Source organism: Myxocyprinus asiaticus, chromosome 15 (assembly GCF_019703515.2).
Source record: "Myxocyprinus asiaticus isolate MX2 ecotype Aquarium Trade chromosome 15, UBuf_Myxa_2, whole genome shotgun sequence".
Taxonomy (NCBI): Eukaryota; Metazoa; Chordata; class Actinopteri; order Cypriniformes; family Catostomidae; genus Myxocyprinus; species Myxocyprinus asiaticus.
In genome coordinates, this window is record NC_059358.1 from 22,648,866 (window position 1) to 22,675,066 (window position 26,201).

At 37.6% G+C, this 26,201-nt stretch overlaps 2 protein-coding genes across 8 annotated transcripts in view; one reads left to right on the forward strand and one right to left on the reverse strand.

Annotated features, from left to right (window-relative positions):
- Positions 1–17,747, forward strand: part of LOC127452860 (transmembrane protein 245-like) — a 28,547-nt gene extending 10,800 nt beyond the window's left edge. Inside the window, exons 7-18 of one of the 3 annotated variants that reach the window (XM_051718662.1) lie at positions 1,726–1,749; positions 6,405–6,509; positions 6,628–6,710; positions 7,213–7,303; positions 9,101–9,199; positions 9,989–10,120; positions 10,201–10,323; positions 10,412–10,557; positions 14,136–14,236; positions 14,375–14,549; positions 16,664–16,854; positions 16,960–17,747. In XM_051718662.1, the coding sequence (XP_051574622.1) occupies positions 1,726–1,749; positions 6,405–6,509; positions 6,628–6,710; positions 7,213–7,303; positions 9,101–9,199; positions 9,989–10,120; positions 10,201–10,323; positions 10,412–10,557; positions 14,136–14,236; positions 14,375–14,549; positions 16,664–16,854; positions 16,960–16,988 (1,299 nt within the window). In that variant the 3' untranslated portion in view covers positions 16,989–17,747. Of the gene's footprint in view, positions 1–1,725; positions 1,750–6,404; positions 6,510–6,627; positions 6,711–7,212; positions 7,304–9,100; positions 9,200–9,988; positions 10,121–10,200; positions 10,324–10,411; positions 10,558–14,135; positions 14,237–14,374; positions 14,550–16,663; positions 16,859–16,959 lie in introns of all 3 variants that reach the window. The other 2 variants (XM_051718661.1, XM_051718663.1) reach the window with 2 other exon arrangements.
- A 2,977-nt stretch (positions 17,748–20,724) lies between these two features.
- Positions 20,725–26,201, reverse strand: part of LOC127452871 (polypeptide N-acetylgalactosaminyltransferase 1-like) — a 157,898-nt gene continuing 152,421 nt past the window's right edge. For 4 of the 5 annotated variants that reach the window (XM_051718696.1, XM_051718694.1, XM_051718695.1 and 1 more), the window contains one exon: positions 20,725–26,176. In XM_051718696.1, coding sequence (XP_051574656.1) covers positions 26,030–26,176 — 147 coding nt within the window. In that variant the 3' untranslated portion in view covers positions 20,725–26,029. The remainder of the gene's footprint in view (positions 26,177–26,201) is intronic. The other variant, XR_007899322.1, reaches the window with a different exon arrangement.

Genomic DNA, 26,201 nt, shown 5'->3' on the forward strand with positions numbered 1-26,201 from the left:
TTCAATATTTTTTCTGGAAAACAAGAAAAAAATACTTTGTAAGAAAATTAAGATTTTGATTTTTTTGCAGTGTATTGTACGTTGGCTAAAAACATAATGACAAATCCAAAAACACAACAGCAATTCAGTTGAAATGGATAGTGTAGGTTCCATAGCTTCTCATCTGATTGGCTGTGTGAATGAGACCTATTCCTTTCTTCAGGATTGGTTCACTGATTATATCAGAATCCATGCCAAAAGATCACTGACTGAAAAACTAAATCATTTGGAGTGTTTTCTCTCTCGGGAAAACAATAACAGGAAACTTTATAACACAGAGAGTGAAAACAGTGAGCGGGAAAAGTTAGTTTTAGGTACGATATTCATCTATGGTCTCATGGTTCAACTAGTGCGTAAGGGACCGTCTTAAAGTCCACAAACTGCGCTAAAACGTTGATGCTGTCCAAGCGTTCATTCAACTTGCATGTTCTAACTTAAAAAAAAAAAAAACTGTTGTTTAACATTTTTTTATTATAAAGTAGATCCAATTATATGGATTCAATTATTTTAGTAAAAACACCACTAAAATTCATCAACATGTCATTTTTACATTACAAAGGTTGTAGCATACATTTAACTTACATGTAACTTTTACATTAAATTGAATAATGTATAGGTATAATTCCACATCCTGGGAAAATCTCAACTAGAGTAAGGCAGCATATCTAATAGCAGCCTTCTACAACCTTTACAATATGAAAATAATACCTTGGTAAAATTTCAGTAATTTGTTTTCTAAAATAATTGAACACTGTACTCATAATTGGACATGCTGGCTTCAAATGTAGAAAGTGAGCCATCACGCCGGCAGTCTACTGCAACATTTAGAATGAGAAAATGCTTTTTTAATAGCAGTGTTTATTATGTTAGAATATGCAAGTCAATTGAAAGAATGCTTGGACACCGGCGTTTTATCGCATTTTGTGGAATGTTTAGACGGTCCCTTACACACCGTAGTTGAACATTGTACCTAAAAAAAAACGAATCTTTTCCCACTCCCTGTTTTTGCTCTCTGTGTTATAAAGTGTCCCATCACTGTTTTACTGAGTGAAAAAACACACAATTTTCAGTAATTGAGCATTTGGAATGAATTTTGAAATAATCGCACAAGTGGGCAGAGAACCAGTCCTGAGGAAAAAACTAGGTATTCTCCACACAGCCAATCAGGTGAGAAGCTATGGAACCTACCCTTTCCATTTCGACTGAACTGCTGTTGTTTTTTCTGTCTTGCTGTTGTGTTTTCTGATTTTCTCTTTTGTCTTTGGATTTACCATTGTGCTCTTAGATTTGTTGTTTTGTTTTGCACTTCATGGCCACCGTAGTATCATGATAAACGTATCTTTAACCGACAACATATGTACATTTAGATTTTCTGTGTGATGTTTTTCACTATGCATATCACATGTCTCACCCACCCTGTAGAAGAATGTAAGGAGGTAAATAAAGAAGACAATCACAATGCAGGCTTATTTTATAACTCGATTAAACCCTAGCAGACCTTCACACAGACAGCCCACTGATTCACACCTTTCCTCATTATTCAATGTGAATCTGTTCCTGTAATTTCACCGTCCAGTCGTTTCCTATTATCTTTTACCTAAAAAACCAAGTTGATGTTTGCTGCTTTCCTGCATACTGATTGGTTGTTTCTAATAACCGTTTGTCTCTCTGTCTTCCTCCTTAAAGCTCTGGCATTGGCTTAACAAGCAGGTAAATCATCTGCGCTACAAAGCGTGTAAAAAAGAAAGATAGGGAAAAGGAAAGAAAGAACAGAAGGGAAGAGAATGAAAGAATGTATTTCCATTAGAAGCTTGGAGTGATGCTCCCTGTCACCCCTCCATCTTTGAGTTTCTGCTTAGCTCACTGGCTTATGGCTGTTCCTGTGGTGCGTTATGTTGCTAAATCTAGTGAGCTGCCTGAAGAGGCATCATAAGTGTGCTTCTGATGCAAGATCTATTCCAGAAATACCTTGTTTTAGCCAAATTCAAAGGTAGAATTGCAGGTATCCTTCAAAAACACAATCCTCAAATGCATTGCGACACACTGAAAAAAGAATCCAAGAACGTGAACAGTGTGAGAGAACGGTTGATTAGGCTATAAATCAACATATTCTATTTAATACTAAAACATAACAAAAAAATCTATATTTGTTAAATTAAAAGTGGACTATTTTAACCTATTTGTGTGTGCTGTGTACTGTATGTTTGTCACTCTGTTAGCTTAGCAACATGCTAACAGCATACTCTACAATTAATACTGAAACATTACAAAAATATTTTAAATAAAAAATTGACTTTTACCATTGTGTGTGTGTGTGTGTTGCATATTAGAGTCTCGTTCTGTTAGCTTAGCAACATGCTAACGTCAAACTCTATTGGAATAATTTTCTTGTGGAGCCTGCTGTGCACTTCACTTTTGGAGTGTTATTTGTGTGGCATGCTGTGTTGCTGCCAATATAAAGCGTTCAAATCAGTCATTTATGAGGTTCCATGATGGTTATGTTGCTGCCTATGAAGGCAGCTCACTAGGTTTGGAAACAGAGCTTGTGTGTGATGCTTTGTGCTGTGGAAGGGATCTTGTGACTCTGAATGTGATTGTAATGCTGACGTACTAACTGTCAGATAAAATGCAGAACAGATCTCTGAGAGAGGCCACTGGCTCTTCCACAGCTCCAGATGTACACCGATCAGCCACAACATTAAAACCACCTGCCTAATATTGTGTAGGTTCCCCTCGTGCCGCCAAAACAGCACCAACCCACATCTTCTCACCACAATTGTACAGAGTGGTTATCTGAGTTACCGTAGACTTTGTCAGTTCGAACCAGTCTGGCCATTCTCTGTTGACCTCTTTCATCAACAAGGCATTTACGTCCACAGAACTGCCACTCACTGGATGTTTTTTGTTTTTGGCACCATTTGGAGTAAATTCTAGAGACTTTTGTGTGTGAAAATCCCAGGAGATCAGCAGTTACAGAAATACTCAAACCAGCCCATCTGGCACCAACAATCATGCATGCGATTATCTAATCAGCCAATCGTGTGGCAGCAGTGCAGTGCATAAAATCATGCAGTTACGGGTCAGGAGCAGTTAATGTTCACATCAATCATCAGAATGGAGAAAAAATTTGATCTCAGTGATCTGGACTGGGGCATAATTGTTGGTGCCAGATGGGCTGGTTTGATCTCCTGTGATTTTCACACACAACAGTCTCTAGAATTTACTCCGAATGTTGCCAAAAACAAAAAACATTCAGTGAGTGGCAGTTCTGTGGACAGAAATGAGAGAGGTCAACAGAGAATGGCCAGACTGGTTCGAACTGGCAAAGTCTTCGGTAACTCAGAAAACCACTCTGTACAATTGTGGTGAGAAGAATAGCATCTCAGAATGCTATTCTGAGATGCAGGTTGGCACTGTTTTGGCAGCACGAGGGGGACCTATTAGGCAGGTGGTTTTAATGTTGTGGCTGATCGGTGTATGTTGGGCTGGTTGATGTCAGAGTGTGTGAGATGCATGTAGGGACAGAACAGACAGTAGGGATGGAGGATTGGGTGAGGGGACTAGTCAGGTGAAACCAAGGCTGCTGGTGTAACTGTGTATTTCAGGTGGGTTGGCTTGGTAACAAGAGACAAATATTCTACACAGGTAAGGTATGTTTGCAGTGGGAATCCACTGCAATAATGATTGTAATTGGTCAAATGGAACAAAAGCTAGTTCTTTCTTGAGTTATGCTTTAATTCTAGAAGATTTCAGAATAATGACAGACCCATTACAAAATAATAATAATAATGTTCTGGCTAACATTTAGTGAACAATTCTGCAAATATTCTCACATATTAAAAGTCAACATAAACATTTGACCCTATTTATTTTCTTAATAAACGTTCCTGGTCTTACTGTGCACTATACATCTGTGCATTGTATTCCAAGAAAAAAATGTTTGTCTTCATATTCTTTAATCAAAATGCAATAACTTTTAAAGCGACTTTTCTTTTCGGGCGACATTGCTAATGCCACACAGGCAGGGAAGACAATGTTGTTAACCAATTGCTAAACAGCTGTTTGTTATTATTTTAAGCTTCTGTTGTAGGTAATGTGGGCTTCCCATGCCTGTAATTAATGCATTCATTTAATGCCTGTCAATGTATCATACATTACAGCTATAACAGCCAGTAATAATAGAATTTGAAAAGAAACCTAACCATTGGGGTCTATTGAGCTCAACTTGACCTTCAGTCTTCACGCCCTGTCACCAGATTGGTTTCTAAACTGGGAAAAAAGTTTCTTCCTCTCCACAATCAGCTGCAAACTTGCATTCAGGTTTGCCTCCATTCTGGTATGAAACGCCAACTTTTCATGATCTGCTTGTTTTCCAAATGGATTATACCCATCCTTAAAGGAATAGTTCACCCAAAAATGAAAATTCTCTCATCATTTACTCACCCTCATGCCATCCCAGATGTGGATGACTTTCTTTGTTCTGCTGAACACTAGAAAAACATCTCAGCTGTATTGGTCCATTATATGCAAGTGAAAGGTGGCCAGAAATTTGAAGCTCCAAAAAGCACATAAAGGCAGCATAAAAGTAATCCATAAGACTCCAGTGGTTTAATCCATATCTTCAGATATTATAGGTGTGGGTGAGAAATCAATATAGATTTTTTTTTAAAATTCTTCTCCCTGCCCAGCAGGTGGCGATATGCATGAAGAATGCGACTCAACAAAAACAAAAGAAGAAGAAGAATGTGGAAATGAAAGTAAAAGTGGATATTTATTGTATAAAAAGGACTTAAATATTGATCTGTTTCTCACCCGCACCTATTATATCTTTTCTGAAGAAATGGATTAAACCCCTGGAGTCGTATGGATGATTTCTTTGCAGCTTTTATGTGCTTTTTTTAACTTCATAGTTCTGGCCACCATTCACTTATATTGTATGGACCTACAGCAGATGTGTTTGTGTTCAGCAGATGAAAGAAAGTCATACACATCTAGTGTGGCATGAGGGTGAGTAAATGATGGGAGAATTTTTACTTCTGGGTGAACTATTCCTTTAAACATTAATGGTTTTTTTTCCACTAAGAAATGCGTCATTTTCTGAAAAAAAAAAAAAAAAAAAAAAGACATTTCATGTTGATTTTAACAAGGGAAACCAAACACACTAGCCAAGTTTCTTTCATTGTACACTTAGATGCAGTTCATGCTTGATGGATAAATTATTTAACTAGACAAATGTTTCATAACTAGAAAACATCCAATAAAATTTTGGGAATGTATTTCTGTTTTGTCAAAGAATATTTGCTTGTTTTCTTTTATTTTTAATCGGCTCTATAGCATCTCCTGTGTTATATCAGATTAATATAATGTGGCTCAACAGGAACAGATGGTGGTGAAAGTTATTTTCAGGTCTGATAGTATTTCCCATCCCTCAGGAATCTTACATTATTTGCCAGCATTGCTGTTTTAATTTAGCATATTAGGCCTTAAAGTTTGGTGGAAGGAGTGCTGCTTCCTTGTTTTTTTGTTTTGTTTTTTTTAAACAGAGTAAGCGCTGCACTAATACATCATCAACATTACCAATTTTTGCACATGATGCTAACATTAATCACTAATAGGTCATGCAGCTAACTGGACAGGAGAACAGGATTAGTCATGCAAGTGCCGCCCACAGGGCCAAAAGCAGCTAGGTGAACAGAGAAACCGAGTCCATCTGCCAAAAGCAATATTGAGCCCACCACCTCCTGTTTACAACCCTTCACTGCATCTTGATAAGATGATCTTCGGTTGGGCTGTTAGCTCATTCACTTAGCGGTTAGTCTAGCTTCGTCATCATGCAGGTTAGCGGGATTTGAAGAGCTTTTGTAAGAGTTAATGTTTGTAAGGCACTGAGTCCAAAATAATTGTCTAAAATCAGAAAAGAGCTCCAAAAATATATATTTTATAAATAACCATGTGGTTAACGTTTCAACCCACACAAGAAGGTTATGAATAAGACTTGGAATAAAGCACATGAGTCATTAAGACTGCTTTTATTGTGCCTTTTGGTCAGTTTTGGACCATTCGTTGTACATATAAAAAAAAAAAAAATCTCCCTTTGTGTTTTACTGACAAAAACACACGTTTTGAACGTTATGAGGGTAAGAATTATAATTTTTTTGGTGAACCATCCCTTTAATTGTTTTACTAAAAGGGGTTTAGAATTTTTCTTTAAGGTTTTCAGGACCTAAGCGTGCAATCCTGTTCCGCAGGTTTGGCAGAGGGAAGCAGGTTTCTGTGTTTTCACACACTTGCATGAATGATGAAATGTGTTATATTGAAACTAATCTCTTTCTCTCCCTCGCTCTCTGTCTTTCTTCTCTTTGCAGATGATAGTGTGGTTGGAACGCTCCTTGGATAAGCTGATCAGTATTTTCATTATCTTCCTGCTGGTAACTGGCACGCTGCTCATGGGCCTGCTGCTCACAGCTATGGTACCGTGTTCCAAAACCACTGTCCTTGGCCTGATTATTCCACTGCGTGTTGGACGTGATCTGTGACTGAGCTCCTGTGCTGTATCATGTGTCTCACTGCCTGTGTTTGTGTTCATAGGTGCATCATGAGAGCGTTCATATCATAGGGGTCACCAGTAACCTGATCAATGAGACTGTTTCCAACCACCCAGAATGGGCCAAGTAAGTTGTAACACACAAACACACATTTACAGTTAGCTGATATAGGTTAAAAAGTCATGGGTTCCCAACAGTCATGGAAAACCTGGAAATATCAGGGAATTGTGTTGCACAGGCCTGGAAAAGTCATGAAAATTGAATATACATTTTTACACTCAGTACAGTGAATATACATTTTGATAGATATGCTCTGCTCTAAAATGTTTCATTGGCTAGGTATTGCTCTTGTGTAGAGTAAAATGTGCTTGTTAGCCATAGTGATGTCCGATTTGTGAGCAAATCGTTTTTCTGAGATTGTTATATTCAATTAATTGGTCAAATGCATTCACAAATCGATTCAAATGATTAATTAGTGAATTGGTCTGAATCAAAATCATTTTCAAAAATCCTAATCCAGTAATCATAAATGACTGGAAATGACATGGAAATTCAATGGTCACATCCTGAAAGTCCTAGAGGATACTGATGAGTGGAAATATTGCATAACAAACTGCGTGTTTTGTAGCTGGCTCCCAGAGGCTCAAGTTGTTCAGAATGCTCTCAACTCTGCTGCCACCAACGTTTACCAACATGGAAGAGAATGGATCACAAATAAGGTCAGAGAAAGTCTAAAAAAGTGAGTTTAGAGTGTACAGTTCTGTTAAAGACAACATGACACGACATTCACAACACATTTAAAGGGATAGCTCACCCAAAAATGATAATTCTCGAATCATTTCCTCACCATCATGCCGTCTCAAACTCTTAAGACTTCCTTTTCACTGCGGAGCACAAACGGAGATATTTTGAAGGATGTATGAGGTGTTTTTGTACAATGTAAGTCAATGGGGTCCAAAACTTTCAAGCCCCAAAAAGGACATAAAGGCAGCATTAAATTAACCCATAAGACTTGAGTGGTTTAATCCAGTGGTTCCCAAACTGGGTGCTGCCATGACTGGCTAGGGGTGCTGCAAAATTTCTGCTCAGTTTAATATTTTAATAGCCACCAGATAAAAGTACCGGCAGTACCAAGTACTGACTCAGTTTCCGTACCTGTGCGCTGTTTGTCTACAGCCAGAAGCTTTTTAAATGCTTACATGCGTATGTGCGCGTGCTCTCTATTGAACGCTCATTTCTCGTGGTGAATGCCACTGCATGCGTGAACATTTAAACACGGTTCTTGACATGATATGAATGTAAACACAGACATTAATGTATTATGGGAGTGTTAACAGACAGGACAAAAATCTGCGCCATCTTGGCGCAATATTAATTTAAACATAGCTGTTAGTATATTACAAGATGCAGACAGGACAAAAAGAGTTTCTCAAAATATCCAATCTGTGCGATGTGTAAATGCAGCCTAATAGACCTGCTGCAGCTGTTATAAGCCTATCGTTAATATTAATCAAACAACAATATTGACAAGAAAATGAGAACAGCACTCACTGCTTTTCATTAAAAAAAAAAAAAGATAATAAAAAAAAAAAACGTAAAACACTGTTGACTCTATTCTCTATTTTATTACTTTATTTTATTATTAGCTCTTGAATAATTACTTTAAACACTTGAGGCAATGTTTAGGAGAAACACTTGACGGCTACATTATTTTAATAAAATTTTTAAAAATGTAACATTTACAGTATATCAATATTAAACATTTTAAATAAAGGACTGTTTCCAATCGCATCTTTGTTTATTTATTTATTTTTTCAGTGGTTGTGGTGCCGTGGGGGAAAAAACTCTATAAAGGGTTGCTGCAGTTTAAAAAAATTTGGGAACCACTGGTTTAATCCATGTCTTCTGAAGCACTACGATTGCTTTAGGTGAGAAACAGACCAAAATTTAAGTCCTTATTCCCTAAAAATCTTGACCTCAGCATTATCCATTTCCATGAGAGAAGCATGTTCAGAGGACACTCATGTTATATGGATTACTTTTATGCTGCCTTTACTGTATGCCTTTTTTAGAGCTTGAAAGTTGTAGACCCTATCTACTTAGATTGTATGGACAAAAACACATGATACATCCTTCAAAATATCTTTGTTTGTGTTCTGCAGAAGAAAGTCGAGTTTGAGACTGCATGAGGATGAGTAAATGATGAGAGAATGATAATTTTTTGGTGAACCGTTTCTTTAACTTCTGTTATGTGACATATTTCAGAGTGAAAGAGAATATGCAATGGGAAATAAAGTAAAGCTGGACTTCACTTTATATGAAGGGATTTGATTGGATTGTGAAAAGTAAGCTGTGATATTATTGGTTAATATTAGATATCCCTGCCCACATGCCCTAACTAGTTTTGGAGGTGGAGGAAGTTATTTTAATGAAAGATTATGAAAACAAACACATCTGTGTGTAAAATTGACTTGAGCATTTGTTGTGTGTGTGTTTGTGTCTTTTTGCATTTATAGCTTCAAAAGATGTTAGGTGACAAAGTGAACAATACAGCTGTCATAGAGAAACAAGTTCTGGAGTTGTGGGACCGTCTCTACCAGTCCTGGATTGTGAAGGTAATAACAAAACCTTACTCAATCACACACAAACACACACACACACACACACACACACACACACACACACACACACACAGGTTTATTTCACTATATAACTGAGGATATCTCATAGACTTCCATTGATTTTACAGCAGGCTGATTATATTTTCTATTCCCTAACCCTACCCTTAAACCTAACCCTCACTGAAGCCTGTGCACATCAGTAGATTTAAAGCTAAACATGATTTGGCTGATTTATGAGCCTTTTTTACTAGTGAGGACCACCTAAAATATCCTAACTAGTGGGATAGAGGAAGTTTAAAGTTTCACTATATTATTGAGGACATTTTCAAAAATTTGGCACTCACAAAAATAGTGAAAACTGTACATACACACACACCTAACAGAAAATGTCTTGCATTTTTAGAATAAAAAGAGCACTATTTAATTTATGCATGGATCATTTTTCCAAATGAGGACTTCGAAAAATGCCCCCAAAGTGAGGTTTTGTCCAATTTAGCTCACTTCTGGGTACAAAACACACAAAAACACTAACAGAAATTTATATTTACATTTATGCATTTGGCAGACATCTTAGTCTAAAGCAACTTACAGTGCAGTGCATTCAAGGTATACATTTTATCAGTTTGTGGGTCCCCCGGGAATCAAACCTATGACCTTGGTGTTGCTAGCACCATCTTCTACCACTTGAGCTATATGAACATTATGGTATTGAATGCCTGCATCTCTGTAATTTTTATATTACTGATTTTGTATTACTGATTGTCTGTCTTTCTTGTGTTGTAGAACGTGACTCACACCGGACGACATCGCGGACACAAGCTACACCTTCACCGGCAGAATGGATGGTTGGGGGACATACTCGACTGGCAGGACATCGTCTCATTTATGCAAGAGAATATTGAAACGCTGCTCTCGGTTAGTGAGTGAGTGCATGGGTATGTGGGGGGGGGTCTCTTTATTTGACAGATTGATGAATATGCTGCATTGTGTGGTAGATATTGGAGTCTCTGTGGGTGGTGATGAGTCGAAATGTTGGCTTGCTGATATCAACTACAACTACACTGCTCACTGTACTGTTTCACAGCGGGACCGCACTGCTCAACTTTGCATTGTCTCTGGTAATGTGCACACATACACACTCAGAATGATGACATTGGATGTTTATGGGTTCATTTAAATTTTTATTGTTTTTTTATGGATATATAGGTGATCTTCCTGACAACATTGTTTTACCTGCTGAGCTCCAGTGGTGAATACTATAAACCTGTGAAGTGGGTTATCAGCCTCACACCCCTCTCCCAACCTGGACCCTCTTCAAATGTTATTGGTCAATCTGTGGAGGAGGCCATCAGGTACACAAGTCCATATGAGTCTTTTGTTTTTTCTTAAAGGCGGTCGCACACCGGACGAAAAACGCTACGCCGCTTCGTGGCTAGGAGACGGCACAGGTATCAAACACGATGCGATGTGGTTCTTTTTCAAGAATGAACAATGCTAGAGTAAATAATCTATGTCCTTTTGATAATTATTTGGGTCAAATTTAATGGGAAATATGCAAGTTGCGCTCCGTGGCGTGGCAGACATTTGAGCAGCCTCCGGAGTTGTAGCTGGGCTACGCTGTCTGTCGGCGGTGGTGTAAGTTCCATCACTGAAAACAGTTGTTTCAAATTTTAGAATGCACCATGTTGTCCGTCTGTTGTGAGACCCCCTTAAAGCTCTATCAACTGCATCTTTAAATTTTTACCACAGATAATAATTTCACTTGTCCCTCAGTTTTGGAAAAACATAGAAGAAATGTGGATACTGTAATGTAAGTCTAAATGGTGACTATATAGGAGAGAAGAAGCTTGTATTGGCGTTAACGTACTATTCAGTAATAGTATAATCATATTTGTATACATTTTGCACAGAAGAAGAGAACGGATGGACAGAAAAAAAACTGACATTAGTTTAGAAAAAAATAAAATCAAGAAATATAATAATCATGAACTGAGAAATAGTTTATATTAGAAGATGTAAACAATGTTTTATAGATTATTAAAATAATACTCTGGGTTCATTACAAGTTAAGCTCAATCGACAGCATTTGTGGCATAATATTGATTACCACAAAATCAAATTTTGACTTGCCCCTCCTTTTTTTTTTTTTTTTTTTAAAAAAAAAAAAAGCAAAAATCTGGGTTACAGTGAGGCACTTACAATGGAAGTGAATGGGGGCCAATTTTTGAACGTTAAAATACTCACTATTTTAAAAGTATAGCCACAAGACAGGATATGCGTGTTAACATGATTTGAGTGTGATAAAATCATTTACTAACCTTTTTTGTGTGAAGTTATAACCAATTTTACCACTTCGTTGTCATGACAATGTACTGTCAACAAACCCTGAAACCCTAAAATTACTGTTGAAAATGACGATTGAAACAACTTTACAGCTCAAATAATACACAAGTTTTAACAGAAGAATTAATGTAAGTGCTTCTATAAACTTATCAGCTTCACATTTCTGCTTTTAAACCCTCTAAAAATTGGCCCCATTCACATCCATTGAAAGTGCCTCATTGTAACCTCAGTTTTTGCTTTTTTTTAAAGAAAAGGAGGGACGAGTCAAAATACATTTTTGTGGTTATCAACATTATGCCACAAATGCTGTCGATAGAGCTTAACTTGTATTGAACCCCGAATATTCCTTTAATTCACATCCCTTGCTGGTATCCGTGCATTTGTAATGCAAAAGTTGGGTTTACTAGGTTTACATGGTTATGAGAGGAGTTTACAGATTTACATTTATGCATTTGGCAGACGCTTTTATCCAAAGCGACTTACAGTGTACTTATTACAGGGACAATCCCCCTGGAGCAACCTGGAGTTAAGTGCCTTGCTCAAGGACACAATGGTGGTGGCTGTGGGGATTGAACCAGCAGCCTTCTGGTTACCAGTTATGTGCTTTAGTCCACTACGCCACCACCACTCCTAGATGGGATACAGATGGGATATAACTTTGCACAAACAAGAATGCTAAGTGTTATTATAAAGTAGTTTCATTCTATAATGTATAATGTCCAAGTGTTATGGCTACACTTTCAAAACAATGTGATTTTTGTTTATTCCATAAGTGTATAATTGCCTCCATGACTTTTATTTTAAGTGCATTACTGTACATGCATTTTTTGTTGATTTTTATGAACAGAAGGACGAGTCAAAATTAGTTTGCCACAGATACTGTCGACAGATATTAGGTTGTATTTAACCAAGAATATTCCTTTTAAAAAAAACATACTTGAGTAGTTTAAAGAAATATTTCACACAAAATTTACAATTCTTTCATCATTTACTCACCCTTATGTCTCTCAGTCTAGTATGACTTTATTTCTTCTGCAGAACACAGATATTTTGATGGAGATATGATGTCAGTTTGTCCATACAATGCAAGTGAATGGTGACCAAATATTCAAGCTCCAAAAAGGACATAAAGGCAACATGAAGGTAATCCATAAGACCCCAGTGGTTTAATCCATGTCTTCTGAAGTGATCTAATCGATTTTGTGTGAAAACAAATAAAATGTAACTATTTTCACTATAAATCTTGCCATTACAATCTCTAGGCATGATCGTGATTTCAAGCTCGATTATACTTTCTAGTGCTTGACACATGCACAGAGCTCTAGATGGCACTAGGAAGTGTAATCGAGCTTGAAATCATGATTGTCAAGGAGACTGCTGATGTCAAGATTTATAGTTGAAAAAGGAGTTACATTTTAGTCTGTTCTCACACAAAAACCAATCAGATGACTTCAGAAGACATAGATTAAAACACTGCAGCCTGGATTACCTTTATGCTCCCTTTATGTCCTTTTTGAAGCTTGAAAATTTGGTCACCATTCACTTGCATTGTGTGGACAAACAGACATTATATTTCCATCAGAATATCTTTGCTTGTGAAAGTGATATGAGTTTGAGACAATATAAGGGTGAGTAAATGACGAGAGAATTATCATTTTTGGGTGAGCTATCCCTTTAACAGGTTAGAGATGCTATACCTAGTAATAGCCACAAGAGGGCGAGACAATTCTCTTAATTTGGCTTGTCATTTTTCCATGTGCACAGATCATTTAACCATCAAAATGATAAGAACAACTGAAATGTGGGTGTTATGGGCAGGTAGTAGAAAAAAGTAATAAAACGGTTAAGAATTTGGACTGCTAAAATTAAGGTTAGCGATTCAGCCGCTGGTAGAGGTGACTCAGAAACTGGAGAGTTAATGGGTTCACATTTCTGCTCTGTCACTACTTTGCCTTTGAGCATGCCTCCTTAACTCCAGGATATCCAGAGGGTCTGTCTTTGAAATGAATACTGTACACTGCAATTGGTCTGGATAAAAAGCATCTGTTAAAATGTTGAAAAAGTAACTAAAATGTTAAATTTCTTTAAATCAGTGGTTTCTCTAAATACTATATGTCAACAGGACAAAAACATTTTGAAGCATTTTGTCCTCCCTTTTAAAAGTGGATAAGCCTGTTTATTTTGCTGTCCTAACCAACCACGATTATATTGTTAGTTACAATTTATCGTGACCCACCTGTTGAGAACCACTGATTTGTATCGCTAATACACATTTCCCCTACCTAGATGAGGTCAGGAGATGAAGCTGTGAAAATCTAGGTCCAAATTGAGGAGAAAATGAGGAGAGGAATAAGTGTTTCTTTTAACCGTGGACCACACTGAGCTCTGTGTGTGTATGTATGTGAGCGTGCGTGTGTGATTTGTGTCGTCACCAGAATGAGCATAGATGTTCCATTAGATTCATTTTCACGAGCGCTATCAAAGAGTGGCTGATTTGCTCTGACTGCTCTCTGCTTTATTAGGCTGTATGAGGGGGAAAAATTTCCTTTCTGTCTTTTTGCTCTGTCTCACCCTCTTTTCTGTGTAGAGGTGTGTTTGATGCCTCTCTAAAGATGGCTGGATTCTATGGCCTTTATACTTGGCTTACACACACAATATTTGGCATCAACATTGTCTTCATCCCCTCAGGTGAGACTCAAATGCTGTCACAGGCATAAATTACTGCTCTTTTCCGTTCATTTTTAATGTATAATTATTTTGTGTCTCTCTCTGTTATATCATTCCATCTTATATTTGTCTTGCCTTCCTGACTTTCTCTCTCTGCAGCAATGGCAGCAATCCTGGGTGCGGTGCCGTTTTTGGGGACGTACTGGGCGGCACTGCCTGCAGTTTTGGATTTGTGGTTGGCACAGGGAGAGGGAGTCAAAGCGTTGCTACTTCTCCTCTGCCATCTGCTGCCAACGTATTTTGTTGACACTGCCATATACTCTGATATATCAGGGTTTGTGCTTTTATATTTGTAAAAATGCACTAGTTAATTTTTACATGTGTTCCTTCTGTGTCAAACACAGTGTCCTAACCAGACGTGATGTGATAACAAACGATAAAAGCTCTCTTCTTTTAAATCTTAATCAGACTTTACAGGACATGTTGATTTCTTAGATTCTAATTCTGCTGTGTCATGCTGTGTAGTCCTGCACACCGTGAAATCTCATTAGTCCGACATCCTGCTCAACATAATAAAGCGCAATAGCGTGCCCACTTTTTCAGCTGTGTTTTTTCCAGAACTATTCTTCCTATTCATTTTTCCCGTAGGGATTTCATTAAATCAAACCAACAAGCTCTGAGGTGAATCGCAACATTACAGATTTAAAGAAGATAATGAACTAGGGGGCCTGGGTAGCTCAGCAAGTAAAGATGCTGACTACCACTCCTGGAGTCGCGAGTTCGAATCTAGGGCATGCTGAGTGACTCCAGCCAGGTCTCCTAAGCAACCAAATTGGCCTGGTTGCAAGGGAGGGTAGAGTCACATGGGGTAACCTCCTCGTGGTCGCTATAATGTGGTTCGCTCTCGGTGGGGCGCGTGGTGAGTTGTGCGTGGATGCCACAGAGAATAGCGTGAAGCCTCCACACGCACTATGTCTCTGTGGTAACGCGCTCAACAAGACACGTGATAAGATGCACATATTGACGGTCTCAGATGTGGAGATGACTGAGATTCGTCTTCTGCCACCCGGATTGAGGCGAGTCACTACGCCACCATGAGGATTTAGAGCACATTGGGAATTGGGCTTTCCAAATTGGGGAGAATTTTTTTTTTTTTTTTAAGATAATGAACTATAATCCCATGAAGCATTGTGAATGATGCAATTGAATTAAAAACAATTGAAATGGATAAAACTATTTGTTTTAAGTTGTTGACATGTATAGAAACAATGTATTTTAAGTTTATTTAAAAATTTTCTGATTTATTCAAATATATAAGTAGTATGAGAGTGTAGGGAGACCGACTTGATTTCATCATTAGCAGTGCGTCATGAGAATGTGTGGTCGATGCTGGGTTCTTTTGTTTGCTGTGATTCTCTGATTGGTGGATTTTCTCGTAACCCTTGCAAAAATTGGGAGTTCAATGCAAATTTGCTGCAAACTTGCTGCAAATTAGCCGCTTATAATTTTCACATGCAGTTGAGATTTGGGCAAACTTGTGGCAAATTGGCCATTGTTGCCAAAGGTTTGCTGCAGGTTCACCACTACCAGTGAAGAGCTGTAAACTTCTGGCAAACATTTGCAGCAAATCAAAAGCTCATTTGCAATTGAATATAATGAATGGCAAATTTGTGGCTAGTTTGCCAGAACTCTAGATTTTTTTGTAAGGGACAGAAGTCCTGAAATTTTTAACAAGGTTTTTAAAAATGAAGCTAAATTAAAGCAGACATATGGCTTCAACAGAAGCATATGCCATTGATTAACAATCTCAGAGCTCAGGGTAGATCCGTCTTTAAAGGTTTATTTGCTATTGTTAAAAATAAATTAGTCTATGGAGAAAAAGAATAGACCAGAATATTGCGTTCTATTGTATATTAATCATCAAATATGTTCTTACTGGCTCATGTGTCATGTCGCACAGGAGTTTTGCGTTCAGTGTGGACAGGCAAGTTGAAACATGTCGCACTGCACCTGGTTAGGACAGAATGGAAGTCTGGTTGATAATGTGCAAATTCTTCACATTAGAGGATTCTGGATTATTGACGATTTAGAGATATTTCACCCACAAAAAGAAGATTCTGTCATCATTTACTCTCCCTCACCATGTTGTTCCAAACCCATATGACCTTTTTTCCTCCATGGATCACAAAAGTAGATGTTAGGCAAAACATTAGCCAACAGTCACCATTCACTGGAATGGGATCATTTTGGGATCAGTTTTCCAATCTAGAGTGAAAAGTGAATGGTGACTGTGGCTGTCATTCTGCCTAACATCTGCTTTTGTGTTCCTTGGAAGAAAGGACAGGTTTTAAACAACATGAATGTCAGTAAATGCTGGTAGAATTTTGACAATTTGTGGAATGCTGTTGATTACCACAGAGAATAATTTTGTCTTGTTTGATTGTGCAGAGGTGGACACCCATATTTGACAGGCCTCGCAGTAGCGGGTGGAGCATACTATTTGGGTTTAGAGGGTGCCATCATTGGGCCCATTTTGCTGTGTATACTGGTGGTTGCATCCAACATTTACAGCGCCATGCTAATGAGCCCTAGCAGCAGCCAGCCAACTCCAGTGCAGAGCAACTTCCCTGTACATCAAGGCAGGTAACATGAGATACACTACTTTATCATTATAATCACACCACTTGACATTTGCACTCTTTCTTTTTTCACCTATGTATGTTTATCTCTTAATGTTCTCTTAGGTCATTCACAGAAACCCCTATGCAGCTGAAGAGCCAATGAATGAAGAGGAATCAGTCTAGCCTCATACGGGGGGGGGGATAAAAAATGGAGTCTTGAAGGCTACATTTTGTATCTTTCGGTTGGGTTTCCATAGCAACAGAATCACTACATTTTCTGCTAAAGTGGCTCTTATAGCACATAGCATTATTATGCCCTCTGTGTCGACCTCTGTGCTAAACAATGTTCACTTAGCACTTAGCACTGTGATGCTACATTAGCTAATGCTTGGAGTCCAGACACCTGGAGAGCTACAGGGCTTATACAGGCACACTCCTGTGTAAAGTTTAGTTAACACACCTATGCTTTGTCTAGCACTGTACTGGTGAATTATGCCGGTGCTACCCTTAACAATATTATATGTTTACATTGTGCTTCACTGTAAAAGTTCAACTAGCTTATCATCAGTGCAGCAGATCACGTTTTCAGTCTATAGTTCACAGATAAGTTGTGTTTATCTGGTTGTACTGATAATTTGTCCCATATTGTGGATGTTTGGCACTGTTGTTAATGTAAACAGTCGTTTGTGTGAATGAAAGACAGTAGTGTGAAAGGTGATGTTAGATTTTACTATTCAGACATTTGCATCGCTTTGCATGTACGGAGTACCCATTGTTTTAGTTACTATATCTTTATGGATAACAAGCATATGCAGTGGTCTGGAAATAGACTGCCTTCCAGCAAGGTTTTTTTTTTAATTGTGCTTATACAGAACTGTCTGTAATTCTTAAATGCACCTTGGTTTACTGTTTCAGATGTGTTTGATTAGTGCTGAAACTAAAGCTTGAGCTATAGGAGTTGGATTCCCTTACAAAAATCAAGGGTTTATGGTGAATTTCGCCACTGATCGTTTTCACATGCAAATGAGCTTTGCTGCAAACTTGCGGCAAATTGTTCATTGTTGCCAAATGTTTGCTGCAGGTTCACCACTAACGGGGAAGAGCTGCAAACTTCTGGCAAACATTTGCAGCGAATCACAAGATCATTTGCATGTGAAAAAAACGAGCGGCAAATTTGTGGCAAGTTTGTGGCTAGTTTGTCAAAACTCTAGATTTTTTGTAAGGACTGAGCTACACTGGCCTATACAAATATCAGTTTTTGGTGAGTATTTGTTTATAAACAAACTCTATAATATAGTACATGCTATTTTCTCATGGTAAACTAGAACATTTGCGCAATTGTGAAACTAAATTTAAACTGAGTGTTTGCACAGCTCCATTTTATGTTACTACTTGTGTTTTTATTTGTTGATTTGCATGCTCGCTCATCAGCCTTGCATTCATCTTACCCCTTCTTAATTAGCAAATGTCTAGTGAATTTTACTCTGTTTCTATTAGTCAAGTACAGAGTCAACAGGAGGTACACTGCAAGAATTAAGGACATTACATTACATCATCACTGTACAATGGGTTTCCTTCTAACAGCATTTCCTTGTAGGCAACTCTGGAGCCCAAAGATTTTTAGATTACATACATTTCACTTAAGCACACTTTAAAAAGGCCTGACTTTGTGCATGCAACACCACTTACTTTGCAGATGATTTAGTGTTTAAACAGTAAAAATAGTTGTCTTTTAACTAGTTAGCAAAGACCTAGGTTAGGTAGACCTGAAGGCAAAGAGAATGACCAGATGCTGCTGGCAAAAATGGCTTAATGTTATTACAGAGAAGGAGAGATGTTCTGCATTTTGTTTGTGAATCAAGCTTGAATGCAATGCACTGGATAGATAAAAGTAGCACTCATTTCCTTTACTGTACTGTTTCTAAAGATTACATTTTTCCTTATCTTTGCAAGGTTATTCTAAAATATTTTTCACATGTTTTGTTAAAAATAAAGAGTGGAAGCGGATGCACTTTGAAGTTACCATTCGGTTGTTAGCTGCTGTGATGGCTATTTATGAGTAACTCAATAAAACTCACTTAAAGGGTTAGTTTACCCAACAATAAAAATACTGTAGCAATTTACTCAACCTCATATTGTTCAAAACCTGTATGGCTTTCTTTCTTCTGTGGAACACACAAGTAGATGTTAGGCAGAATGTTAGTTCTGGTCACCATTCACTTTCTGTGCATTTTTTTTTTTTTTTTTTTTTTCATACAATGAAAGTGAATGTGGACCAAGGCTGTCATTCTACCCAATCTACCTATAGGTTTGGAATTACCGATTTTTTTTTAAAATTATTTTATTATTATTATTATTAAATAAGTTTTGGATTTTTTTTATTTTATTTTTTATTTATTTTTTATGAAGTGAAATACTGTACAAAAATAGCATGTTTGTTGTGTTCATAAATATGCAGCACTATTAATAATTTTAATAAAATTGTGTTTTTTTTTTTGTTTTTTTAATTAAGTGCATTTGTAATTAAACTGCCCCTCTCGATGGAGGAGCGGAGTGTAGAATTATATAATATCAGGCTTGTTTGGGAGTTTGGGAACTGGATGTTGCTGTCTGCTGAATATATTTTGAGTATTAAATAACTTAAAGTAATAGTGCACCCATACAATGAAAGTGAATGGGTGCCAAAATTTGGAAATGCCAAAAATCACATAAAAGTAATTCATAAGACTCCAGTGGTTAAATCTATGTCTTCAGAAGTGTTATGATAGATGTGGTGAGAAACAGATCACTTTCACATTCTTGTGTTTTTGGTGATTCACATTCTTCATGCATGTTGCCCCCTACTGGGCTGAGAGAAGAATTTCAGGCAAAAAAGGACTTAAATATTGATCTGTTTCTTACCCACACCTATCATATAACTTCTGAAAATATGGATTAAAACACCAGAGTCGTATTGACTACTTTTATGATGCCTCTTTGTGCTTTTTGGTGCATCAAAATGTTGCCACCCTTTCACTTATCTTTTATGGACCTACAGAGCTGAAATATTCTTCTAAAAATCATAATTTGTGTTCAGCAGAAGAAATTATCTTAAACCTCTAAGATGATCCATATTCATGTTAGTATGTATAACATTCCAAGCGTTCATAATGACCAAGTACTATAACTTTGCTTTGATCTTGACTGACTGTTGTAAAATACATTTAATACATTAAATACAAATATTTTGTCTGTTTGCTGAAAAATAATTCTAAGAATTGCACTGTGTGACTCAAAGTATGAATATAATAATCTGTTATGGTTATATGTACAAAGTATAGATTATTATTAGGGAAAGATTTTGTTGTATGCTTTGTGACCTATAACCTCAGATAAGGTCAAATGTTCCCTGCCATTCCTCATGTCATCATATCAGAAAACTATATGTTGAAGGTCCGTCACATGGGACCTCAAGTGAGATTGAAATCGTTTGCCGTTCACCCTTACTTAATTACACTGAATTGGGCTATTGAATTCTCTCTCTCTCTCTCATTTGGGTGCAGTTTGAGTGAATGTGAGAAAGCCGATTGCCTCTGCCTCTGCCTCATTTTTGTGTGTGAGTGCCCTCTCATCTGTTAAATGAGCAAGATGAACACAGCAATGGGTGGCTTTACTTCTGTTCCTGTATTAACTGTTCAAATGTGTTTAACATTTTATGTTGATGTCAAATGAATTTTCTTTGAATCAAATAATGTAAATCTAAAATGGGAACTAAAACAAGCCCAATGGTGTTGCGTCTTGTATGTTACTCATTGGAATATAAAATAGACTGACTGCTGCTTTAAGGGAAGTGTCTACAGTATATACTTAAGGCTACTAAAAACATGATACACTGTAAGCAACAGGTTAATCAATATGTACTTCAGAGGCAACAGTTTTGAACCAGACTGTACTGTCACTTTGGTAACAGTTTATACCAAACTTGTTGCTACTCACTAGGGTCCCTTGTCCAACCAATTCGTTTTTTAAAAAAATCATATGATTCTGGGAAACCAGGCTTTCAGGCTCAGAAACGAGGGATGTATTAAAGCATGCGCTCAAGTAAATCTAAATTTAGCATGTATGTTCTTCATTAAAATGTGCAATTTTAATTTTTAATTAATTCCAGATATTTTGTAATTTCTAAAGAAATGTACTCTGGGTGAGTTCAAAAATAACCCTCAAAAGTTTGTGGTTAAATTTAATCTTCCAACTAAAGATGAAATACATTTATTTTAATGAGTTATGCCCAAGCTATTTCGCCAGGCAAACACTGGCTAATTAGATTTCATTTGAGAAATTAGAAGTGTTTCTCTTGAGTATATTTATGTGAGATCTTAGTTTTAAACTAACACTGAGTAAAATGAAGCAGTAGGTATGCATTTAAATGTTCCATCAAATGGAAATGAAATATTTATAAAGGACCAAGCTCCCTATAGTGTTTGTGACTGCTCTCTCTTGGCAGCCAACAAAACTGTATGGTAAAGACTGAAATATGGGACAGTTCTTGGGCAGGTCTAAAAGGTCATATGGTCAGTTTTGGGGTCTGTCTCTCAGACTCCGCTCTAGCAACACCATGTCAAATTTGTAATATTCTCCCCCCTATTATTATCTACTGATAACATCTGAACTGACTGATCTAGAAACAGTTCATTTTTTCTTCTGATTTCATGGGACAAACCACATTTAACTCATGCTGCACAAAACACACTAACAAAGTTGATGCCAAAGACACCAAACAGTAAGTAAAGCTGTCATTTCAATGCTTTTACTGTACATGTCTTTGATACCATGCCCTGAGAGCAACTGAGAAGTTTTAGGACAGCGCTACCAAGTCACAACCCAAAGCAATGGCATAATGTCCCATGAGTCTCTGCAAGATGGCACCGTACATAACTGCCTCGCTATGGAGCTCTCCAGTTCTTTTGCTGTTTTTGTTTGTTTGTCCTGTGTTTAGTAATTTATTTCCAATCAGTTTTATAAGAGACGAGCTGCTGAATATTCGGCAGCACATGCCAAACAATCTTTTACTGGTTTTTGATTATTCGGACGTTATGTTGGACATTTTAGTCGGAGGAGCTGTGGTGCTGTACAAGCGCATTAAAAGATGCAAACATGGGAAGCGAGCCAGTGCACTGGTCAAGCTCCGACAGCACGGTTTTCAAACCAATCCATCTACAGAATCTCCGCTCTCTTCCTAACAATATGGATGAATTACTTCTCCTCACCTGCAAAAATAAGGACTTTGCCAATTCTGCTGCATTGTGCTTCACGGAAACCTGGCTGAGTGAAGCCATTCCGGACAGCGCATTACATCTTCCGGGCTTCCAGCTGTTCAGAGCGGATCGCACCATGGAGTTAGCAGGGAAAACGAGAGGCGGTGGAATGTGTTTTTATGTCAACGAATGTTGGCGTTCAGATGTAACAACGCTGAAGAAGATGTGCTGTCCTAATTTAGAGGCGCTCTTCATAAACTGTAAGACTTTCTACTTGCTGTGGGAGTTTTCCTCGTGTATTCTTGTGAGTGTTTATATTCCTCCACACGCGTGTGAATGCAGCGCTGAAACAGCTGTCTGATTAGATCACCGACACGGAGCAACAACACCTGGACTCACTTATTATTATTCTTGGAGATCTGGCAAATCTCACATGTGAACTGCCCAAATACAAACAGCATATTACGTGCCCCACCAGAGACAGAAATACACTGGATCACTGCTACACAACATTAAAGGATGCATATCACTCTGTTCCACGTGCAGCTTTAGGACTCTCTGATCACTGTCTGGTTCATCTTCTTCCGACCTACAGGCAGAAACTAAAATCAGCTAAACCTGTAGTAAAGACTGTAAAAAGATGGACTAATGAAGCAGAGCTGGAACTACAAGCCTGCTTTGACTGCACTGATTGGAGTGTTTTTGAAGCTGCAGCCACAGACCTGGACGAGCTCACAAATACTGTGACATCATATATCAGTTTCTATGAGGACATGTGTGTGAGAAGTGCCCGACAAGACAGCCACATCTATGGCAAGTGCTACAGGAAGCGTGGGATGAAATGTCACCTGAGTATCTGGACAAACTGACAGCTAGAATGCCAAGGATCTGCAAAGCTGTCATTGCTGCACATGGAGGATGTTTTGATGAGAACTCTTTGAAGTAGTTTAAAAAGTTCTGAACATTTTTTGTCAAATTGTAATAGTAATTTTTCACATTATTAATGTCCTGACTATACATTGTGATCAGTTGAATGCCACTATGGTGAAAAAAAGTACCAATTTCTTTCCATAAGAGCAAAATCTGTACATTATTCGCCAGTGTTGCATTCTCTTGCATTGGAAGCTTCTGTCACCATGACAAATTCCTTGTGTGAGTAAGCATACTTGGCAATAAAGCTCATTCTGATTCTAAATTCTTCACTTGTCAATGTTGGTTACACTTACAAACTCAAGCCATGAAAACCTAATTTGAACTTCACACCAAAAAGCTAAATGTTTTCCTTAAGAGTTATGAAGCAATTAATAGTTGAATACATTCATGGAACATTCTTTCATGTGCTATTTTGATACTGATTAACACCTTGCTTGAGTGACAACATGTTTTTTGTTGCAATGGAATCAAAACCCTCTGTTCTCAACAAACCAATAACTTAAATAAAAAAATGATACAACAGCATGGTTTTGGATCATTTCTGAGATTTTATCACAATGTGAAATTATGAGTATGAACTAGACATCAAACACTAACAGAAGAGAAGTTAGACTGTAAACTTTCCGTGGTTTATTTCTGCAGCCTGTGGATCATCTCAAAATGGGGCACGCTAACCCACCAATCAGCAGACCAGACCCTTAACAGGCTAAAAAATAAAAAGAAAGAATGAAAGACATCCCTTTGACAGATATAAACACGCACATTCATTCATACTGACATGTCTACAAATGATCCTTGGGCCCTGTCCAAATACTTGACACTATCTTCCTCAGCTCATCTCCCCCTGTGCAACTGAAAATTGTATTAAGTATTTAGAATTGTTTTAGAATCTTTTTCAGAATCTTAGAATTTGTATTTAAAATCTTTTAGAATTTAGAATGATTATTTAGAATATTTTTCAGAACCTTAGAATTCTTATTCAAAATCTTTATTTAGAATCTAAGAATTTAAATTCTGTATTTAGAATCTTTTTCAGAATCATACATTTATTTAGAATCATTATACAGCTGGATATGTGAAAGTAATATGGCACTCACTCTCTCTCTCTCTCTCTGCAGATTTCATGTATCCAGTAATAAAACAGTGCTGAGTATATGATGAGAGTAAGATTGGTTAAAGCATCTGGATAGGGTCAAGAGTTATTGAGGGCAAAAATGTCAGGATTGATTCCTGATTCTGCATAACAAAAATCAGAACAGAGGAGTTCACTTTAATCTTCCAAACATCCTCCATCCATCTCAGCTGTGCAGCATCCTTCAGTCTTAATTTCCTATTCCTCCTCTGATATGACAGGAGAGATCGGAGGGTCTGGATTCACAAAATTGTAATGACAGACCATTTAAAAATAAAATCAGAAAACTGAAATGCATGAATCGGAAATGCAAGACATAACACAGAGTAAATCTCTTCAGGCTATGTTTTTACACATCAGTTAAAATGTGGTGAGCAGCTCCCAGTGCGTCCTAGTCCCTGACACCAGGCACCGACTGTCATTTTCAGATGTCAAATGTGTCAATTGATGATTAAAAAAAAGAAATTCTTCTACACACAAATACATCAGTAACAATTTAAAGTGAAAGTAAACAAGAAAGATAATAGACAGTTGAATTCAGTCATTACCTCTCACACATGTACACAGCAACACTTGTCTTTTGGATGATATGACAGAAGACAATCAATCTCTTTCTGGTTATGGTTAATGCAACTCATGTCAACTAAAAGGCTGAAACCCAGAGGAAGTCAACAATTCTGGGTGAGTTCAGGTACAGTCCTGAAATTGTGTTAAAGGAATACTTCAACCAAAAATGTTTATTCTTTCATCATTTACCCACCCATATGTTGTTCCAAACCTTTCTTTCTTGCATCTTTTTTTCTATACAATAAAAGTGAATGGTGTCTGAAGCTAACATAAACAACTCCTTCTTGTGTTCCATGGAAGAAAACAAGTCATACAGGTTTGGAACAACACAAAGACAAGAAGAAGATTACAGAATTTTCATTTTCAGTGAACTATCGCTTTAACTTTAAATAACCACCATACCTTTAAGAAACAGACAACAAACATAACAAAAGTCCTAAAAAAACAAAAAAAACAAAAACAAAAAAAAAACAAAAAAAAAAATTAAGAAGAAAAGAAAAGGAAAATGAAAAGTGCTTTTATGTGGCACTCCAAAATCCAAAAATCTTGAAAGGTATCTTCCACCACCGGTGTAATTTTTTTTACATGAACAATGTCGATATGAAACATGTCCTATAATGTCCCTGATGATCCATCATCCTGTCCATTGATTCTAGATCTATACAGTGATTGATTGAAGGTAGTCCACTCGCTGACACTAAGATTGATAGACAGGTCAGGGCATTGCCAGCATTTGTCAATGGCCAGTAGGGGAGCCCCTGCTTCTAAGCTTGGGCAAATAGATAGCAGACCACATCCACAGATCCATCCTGATATGCGACACAACGCCATGCACACATGCACTCAAACACACGATAGCTTCTCCTTCATGTGCTAAATACCCTTCATTTCTAAAAGCATTTAAAAATAATTAAATTAAATGAATAAAAGTTTGAAACTCCTCTGTGGAAAACAATCTGGCTCACACACTCTCAGCGCACACACACAAACATACACACTGATACCCTAAAAGGGAGGCGTTCTCGTAAACATAACCAAAATGACCCCTGCTCCTCAAAGAGGAGGATAAAAGCATTAAACTCAAGTTTCTCTCTCCACAAATTTGTCTCTTTTTCTCTCCATCTTTTGTTCTGTTCCTCAGCGAGGTGGAGTGATGGGGAGATTCATATACAAATGCTGCAGTTCTGTTCATTTAGATCATTTAAAGACAGACCATCAGGGACTGAGAGAAAAGCAGTCCTCTCTCTCTCTTTCTCTATCTCCTCTCTACCAGCTCAGGTGTGAGAGTTTGTCCATCTGTCCGTCCGTGTGCTTGTGTGTGCTGATCTCAGAATATCTCAGGCAGTGTGACGTTGCGGAGAAGCCACTGTTGTGAGCGGGCCCAAGTGCAGTCCCTGACGCTGGGCACCTGACTGTCATCTTCAGATGCCTTATCCAAACACTGATTACTGTTCACATGTACCAGGCTTAGTTTCTACAGGAAGAGAGAGGCAGATATG